General features: G+C 41.0%; 1 protein-coding gene across 1 annotated transcript; it reads right to left on the reverse strand.

Annotated features, from left to right (window-relative positions):
* Nucleotides 1-3,984: 3,984 nt before the first annotated feature.
* On the reverse strand, nucleotides 3,985-5,217 carry LOC139410005 (relaxin family peptide receptor 3). Its single transcript, XM_071155424.1, has one exon. It carries the CDS (start codon nucleotides 5,215-5,217, stop codon nucleotides 3,985-3,987), a length of 1,233 nt encoding a protein of 410 aa, XP_071011525.1.
* Nucleotides 5,218-7,533: the final 2,316 nt, after the last annotated feature.

Genomic DNA, 7,533 nt, shown 5'->3' on the forward strand with positions numbered 1-7,533 from the left:
CCAATAAATTGTATACAGACAGATTATTTCATTTATAATTCACTGTATCACAATTCCAGTGGGTCAGAAGTTTACATACACTAAGTTGACTGTGCCTTTAAACAGCTTGGAAAATTCCAGAAAATAATGTAATGGCTTTAGAAGCTTCTGATAGACTAATTTACATCACTTGAGTCCATTGTAGGTGTATCTGTGGATGTATTTCAAGGCCCACCTTCAAACTCAGTGCCTCTTTGCTTGACATCATGGGGAAATCAAACACAAATCAGCCAAGACCTCATAAAAAATTGTAGACCTCCACAAGTCTGGTTCATCCTTGGGAGCAATTTCCAAATGGCTGAAGGTACCACGTTCATCTGTACAAATAATAGTACGCAAGTATAAACACCATGGAACCACGTAGCCATCATACCGCTCAGGAAGGAGACGCGTTCTGTCTCCTAGAGTGAAAGTACTTTAGTGCAAAAGTGCAAATCATTCCCAGAACAACAGCAAAGGACCTTGTGAAGATGCTGGAGAAAACCGGTACAAAAGTATCAATACCACAGTCCTATATCGACATAACCTGAAATGCTGCTCAGCAAGGAAGAAGCCACTGCTCCAAAACCAGACTACGGTTTGCAACTGCACATGGGGACAAAGATCGTACTTTTTGGAGAAATGTCCTCTAGTCCGATGAAAAAAAAATAGAACTGTTTGGCCATAATGACCATCGTTATGTTTGGAGGAAAAAGGGGGAGGTTTCCAAGTCAAAGAACACCATCCCATGCTTTGCTGCAGGAGGGACTGGTGCACTTCACAAAATAGATGGCATCATGAGGTAGGAAAATTATGTGGATATGTTGAAGCAACGTTTCAAGACATCAGTCAGGAAGTTAAAGCTTGGTCGCAAATGGGTCTTCCAAATGAACAATGACCCCAAGTATACTTCCAAAGTTGTGGCAAAATGGCTTAAGGACAACAAAGTCAAGATATTGGAGTGGCCATCACAAAGCCCTGACCTCAATCCTATAGAAAATGTGTGGGCAGAACTGAAAAGGCGTGTGTGAGCAAGGAGGCCTACAAACCTGACTCAGTTACACCAGCTCTGTCAGGAGGAATGGGACAAAATTCCCAAGCACAGGGGTGGCAGCATCATGTTGTGGGGGTGCTTTGCTGCAGGAGGAACTGGTGCACTTCACAAAATAGATGGCTTACTTCACAAAATAGATGGCTTCATCGGGGAGGAAAATTATGTGGAAATATTGAAGCGACATCTCAAGACATCAGTCAGGAAGTTAAAGCTTGGTCGCAAATGGGTCTTCCAAATGAACAATGACCCCAAGTATACTTCCAAAGTTGTGGCAAAATGGCTTAAGGACAACAAAGTCAAGATATTGGAGTGGCCATCACAAAGCCCTGACCTCAATCCTATAGAACATTTGTGGGCAGAACTGAAAAAGCGTGTGCGAGCAAGGAGGCCTACAAACCTGATTCAGTTACACCAGCTCTGTCAGGAGGAATGGCAATTCACCCAATTTATTGTGGGAAGCTTGTGGAAGGCTACCCGAAACGTTTGACTCAAGTTAAACAATTCAAAGGCAATGCTATCAAATACTAATTGAGGGTATGTAAACTTCTGACCCACTGGGAATGTGATGAAAGAAATAAAATCTGAAATAAATCATTTTCTTTACTATTATTCTGACATTTCACATTCTTAAAAAAAGTGGTGATGCTAACTGACCTAAGACAGGGATGTTTTTACCAGGATTAAATGTCAGGAGTTTAAATGTATTTGGCTAAGGTGTATGTAAACTTCCGACTTCAACTGTATAGACCTGTTCTGAAAGGCCCCAGAATCTGCAACACCACTAAGCAAGGGGCACCATCAAGCAAGCAGCACCATGAAGACCAAGGAGCTCTCCAAACAGGTCAGGGACAAAGTTGTGGAGAAGTACAGATCATGGTTGGGTTATAAAAAAATAAACGAAACTTTGAACATCCCACGGAGCACCATTAAATCCATTATTTAAAAAATTTAAAGAATATGTCACCACAACAAACCTGCCAAGAGAGGGTCGCCCACCAAAACTCACAGACCAGGCAAGGAGGGCATTAATCAGAGAGGCAACAAAGAGACCAAAGATAACCCTGAAGGAGCTGCAAAGCTCCACAGTGGAGATTGGCGTATCTGTCCATAGGACCACTTTAAGCCATACACTCCACAGATCTGGGCTTTACGGAGGAGTGGCTAGAAAAAAGCAATTAATTACAGAAAGAAATAAGCAAACACATTTGGTGTTTGCCAAAAGGCATGTGGGAGACCTCCCAAACATATAGAAGGTACTCCGGTCAGATGAGACTAAAATTGAGTTTTTTGGCCATCAAGGAAAAAGATATGTCTGGCGCAAACCCAACACCTCTCATCACACCAGAAAACACCATTCCCAGAGTGAAGCATGGTGGTGGCAGCATCATGCTGTGGGGATGTTTTTCATCGACAGGGACTAGGAAACTGGTCAGATTTGAAGGAATGATGGATGCTGCTAAATACAGGGAAAGTCTTGAGGGAAACCTGTTTGTCTTCCAGAGATTTGAGACTGGGACAGAGGTTCACCTTCCAGCAGGACAATGACCCTAAACATACTGCTAAATCAACACCCGAGTGGTTTATAGGGAAACATTTAAATGTTTTGGAATGGCCTAGTCAAAGCCAAGACCTCAATCCAATTGACAATCTGTGGTATGACTTAAAGATTGCTGTACACCAGCGGAACCCATTCAACTTGAAGGAGCTGGAGCAGTTTTGCCTTGAAGCATGGGAAAAAAATCAGAGTGGCTAGATGTGCCAAGATTATAGAGACATAGACCAAGAGTCTTGCAGCTGTAATTGCTTCAAAAGGTGGCTCGACAAAGTATCGACTTTGGGGGATGAATAGTTATGCACGCTCAAGTTTATACAAAATATTTGTCATCTTCAAAGTGGTAGGTATGTTGTGTAAATCAAATGATACAACCCCCCCCCAAAAAATCGGTTTTAATTCCAGGTTGTAAGGCAACAAAATAGGAAAAATGCCAAGGGGGATGAATACTTTCGCAAGTCACTGTATATCATGTGGTATGTATGCACAGAGGTGCATTATGTCGTGTGTTCTGCGCAGAGGGTTATTGGCAATGATGTGACCCTTGCAGTGCTCTTTCAGTTGTTCCACTTCCAGGGAGAGTGAGTATGTGTCTGTCAACTGCCCACCTTTCATAAGAAACTCTACAGATCATCCCTGCACACCGCTTGCATACCCATCTTTCCTAGAAGCAATTAGCTCAGAATAAAGGACTTGTCACTGCTGGTGTTTGCTCCTATTATAGTGACGATCTCTGTACTACACCTCTAAAATGAACTCTAAACGATGTTAAAGGACAGGTCATCCACATGAATGTGAGAGGAGAGGCTATGATAGCCCATTTTATTTCCACCTCAATTACTGATTTATAACTTCTTTGCACAACTGAAATAGATGTTGCCCCCACTGAACACATTCCCCACAGGTTAGATCTAGCACTGTGATTATAAAAAGGCAACGCAAGTAATTAGGGATGTAAAACTCATGAGCATGTGTAGGATTTATTTACCACATCATTCACCAGAGAGGTGAATGTCAAGATTATCCTGGTCTTTATTTTGATGTGTCACACATATACATTAAAGCCTACAATTTACAGATGAACCAACTGGCTGCTTTTATACATTAATGATTTGTATCTAAATACATTTTGAACAGCCTTTATTCAGTTTTGCTTCAATCAGTCGAGGGCATGCCACTTCTGATTGATGCGTAAAATTGACAAAATAGTGGTGATAGAAATGAATAAATACATCTATAAATATACATTGAATAAATAAATCGATCAACACAGAAATACATTCATTCAAATAATTCATTCATTTTAAATCGACTTTTTAAATCGGCACCATAGCCAGCTTGGCAAATGTATTAGGACAGGCTACGTACTGTTCGGGAGCATATCGTTTCTCCCATTGTAAATAACAACACCAGGTGGATAGAAAACCAAGGCTGGCTCTGCTGGACAGAGAGCTAACGGAACCATCCCATGGCCGTGCTCGTCCTGTTCCGGCTTGGTCACTGCCGTAAACGGTCTCATGTTGGTCACCGATGGAGACGTTATTTGCCAAAAAAGTTTTCTCAAAGCCTTTCTGAACTCTCTTCTCATTAGACAATACAATATGGGGTTTAGACAGCTGTTGGAGTGCGCCAAACAGACAGACACTGGGAATGCATATGCCTGCGTGGTGTAATATGCCCAACTAAAATGCACAACGTTGTGTTTTATAAGAATCCCCCAAGCCGTTAGTGCCTGGTTGGGCAACCAACAGAGGAAAAATGACAGAACCACTATAGTCACTGATTTAGTCACTTTGGAGCGTCTTTTTGCGGTGGAGGTGTTCACGTTCTTGGATGTGATGAAGCGCAGAAGGAGCAGGTAGCAGACGGATATGATCCCCAGCGGGATTAGAAACCCGATCAGTACTTTTTGGCTATGGTAAAGTCCAAGCCAGAATTGTGCGTCGACAGTGTCTGGAAATTTAACAAGACACAGTTCCTCGTTGGAGACAGTCGCCGTTGTGGAAAACACCGCATGGGGCAAAGCTGCGAATATAGCAGCAACCCATATGACAATGCTCATAAAGCCTGCGGAGCAGCAGCGAGGACTGCGCCGCCTGCTATTGAGCGCAGAAGCAACGGACCAGTATCGTGCCACACTCATAGCAGTCAGGAAAAACACACTTGCGTACATATTCATCGCCGTCACGTAAGACACTATCTTGCACATGGCTTTTCCAAAAAGCCAAGTGAAGTCCAAAGCGTTCTCTATTGCCCAAAAGGGAAGAGTTAATACAAACTGGAAATCGGTCACTGCTAAACTCGTCACGAAAAGGTTAATTGACGATTTTTTCCATACTTGTTTAGACTTCATTAGATATAAGACAAGGATGTTTCCTATCAACCCCAAAGCACAGACCACAGAGTAAATCACAGAGATGATTATTCTCAGGACGGCGGATCCATCCCCCACGAAATCAAAGGACTGATTCGTTTCATTAAGCATGAAAGAGAAGTTCAACGAAGAAACAGGATAGAATCCGGAACCTTCCTCGGCAAGTTTCCCCTGCATCTCCGACCTCAGCCCAGCACTGCTGCCGTTAAGAAAATCCATTCCATGCTCTGCCAGTTGCCTTGGATGTTAAGGGTATCCCAACTGTTGAGACGCACCTGCTGCAGCCTCGGCAGTCTCCCTAAACCCCATAGGTAGTGTTCTTGTTGCAACGTGCTAACAACACACAACAACCTGCTAGATGAAAAATCCACTTTGAAATGGTCGAAACTCGATCCCAGATGACAACTGCCATAAAAATAAAAGTGTTTTCATACATGTATCCATTATCAAGTTTTGATAGAAAAACTAAACTTACTATGATTATTTTTTTAATAAATACAATGTATCATGCGAAAAATCATATGGTGTGACCAGTTATATTATCAAGACAACATGACGGGACACTTCCTCTGAGTGTTTACTGTAATATGACTTGAAATGATCTGCTGGGGACGCGTTTTAGTCAAGCGTCTTCGCGGGGATTGGACAATATGCCTTTCACGCATGTGCACTTACGGTCCGCAGTGCTGATTTCGGGCAGTTTATTTACTGTGCATGAGCGACAAAGGATCTATCAAAATCAAATAGCTTCTCCTCTGCTCCCCACTACAGTACATATTTAATGGAACGACAAGGGAGTCCTAAACCATTTGAGCTCATGCATTAATCATAGACCAATGATTGGTATTTCTCTGCCATTATTTCTGGAGAGCTCCATGTCACCTTCAAAACTTCAATATATTCTAAAATTAAAAGTGTGGTTTCAATTCCACTGCCACATTATCCACAGTTGTGTGAGAGAGTCATGCTTTCCAGTCAGGCTTCCACTAGGCTACAAATACCCCCCCCCCCCCCTTTTTTTTGATTTATTATATGTATATATCAATTTTTGTACAATCTCCGTCATCCACTCTAAATACATTTCTGACAACTGTTGATGTAAAATGCCTTCATTAATTGACTGATTGTGCAGTGAGAGAATATATATATTACAACCTGTAACGATCTTATGGTAAATCATCAGATCTTGATCATCCTCACCTGTTTTAAACCTTGACACTGTATAATTAACACTGATGCTGCCAGCTGCTGCCAGTGTTCATTTGAAATTCCAATTAAATTATTGAATTCACTCATGAAGTGGAAAGTTCATGTTTAATTCAATTGCCACAATCTCCAAGTCATGGAATTGGAATTGAGTTGGAATTAGACTCTATGGACTGTTTGGATTGGAAATTAATTGGAATTGTTAAAACATTTAATCTTTGGATTTGAATTGAATTGGAATTCAATATTTGTACATTTCCAGTTAATGGAATTAATGCACTTAGTTTCAATATTTAACTGCATGATTTATTTTTAATTATTTCAACTTGTATGTCTATATTTCCAGTATAGCTAAGTTGTCTGAACAGTGACATGATCAGCCTAAAAGCCTGAGGGAATTTCATTCCAATCGGAATTTGTGGAATTATTGGGGATAATATTGAATTGGGGTTGAATTCTTGAAATTTACCTAACAATGGAACTGCGAGTAATTGAATTATCTCTGAATTCAAAGACTGACCTGGAATTTGAATTGAATTGAATGGCATTTACAAGGAGAAGGAATTGAATTACAATTTAATTTGTGAAATTATCTCCAGCCCTGGCTGTTGCACCTGCACTGTACTGTATGTACATGGTACCACCTCCTATATTGGATACAACCTGTAACGATCTTACAATCAAGGATTTTCTCTCACACATTATTCACATTCACTGCTTGTGTTATTCCATTAAATTCCGACCTCTCTACTCTCTCTCTCTCTGCTTTTTACATTTTCTTGAGTAAATGCCACGTGCTAAGGGAGCGCGAGGCCTTTAAATATTTCCAAGTGCTACAAGTCCAACGGTTATGTATGCACGAATGACTGTACGTCGCTTTGGATAAAAACGCCTGCTAAATGGCATACATGAATTAAAAGTCAATATTCAGATATACTAAAGTTAATATTGTCACAGTTAGAGTCGAGAGAAATCCTATTCATACATCTGATGACTTTACTGACTTTAAAAGTGGTGAATTTATGTGATCGGGATCCTCATACAAGCATGTACCTGGGTGGTCGACGCTCAATATTGTGCACCATCTAAATGTCAACTTTCAAAGATACTGTATCAAGTTAAAGCTCGCTGCTGTTTGGGCAAGACACCACAAGGTGGCAATCATCAGTTGACTAATTTTGTTGAAGAGTCAAATTGAAGCTATTCAGCAAGTCTCAGCACAGTTATTAGTATGCATGCAGAATGATCTGTGAGAATGTTTTTTTTGTTTATCTACTATAGTGAGAGTCTGGTAGTTGGGATGAGCAGGGTTACACGCATGGTTTTAAA

Source organism: Oncorhynchus clarkii, chromosome 5 (assembly GCF_045791955.1).
Source record: "Oncorhynchus clarkii lewisi isolate Uvic-CL-2024 chromosome 5, UVic_Ocla_1.0, whole genome shotgun sequence".
NCBI classification, from domain to species: Eukaryota; Metazoa; Chordata; class Actinopteri; order Salmoniformes; family Salmonidae; genus Oncorhynchus; species Oncorhynchus clarkii.

Bases quoted from the DNA above. Each gene is read 5' to 3' on its own strand.
- LOC139410005 (XM_071155424.1), bottom strand. From the start codon at position 5,217: ATGGATTTTCTTAACGGCAGCAGTGCTGGGCTGAGGTCGGAGATGCAG.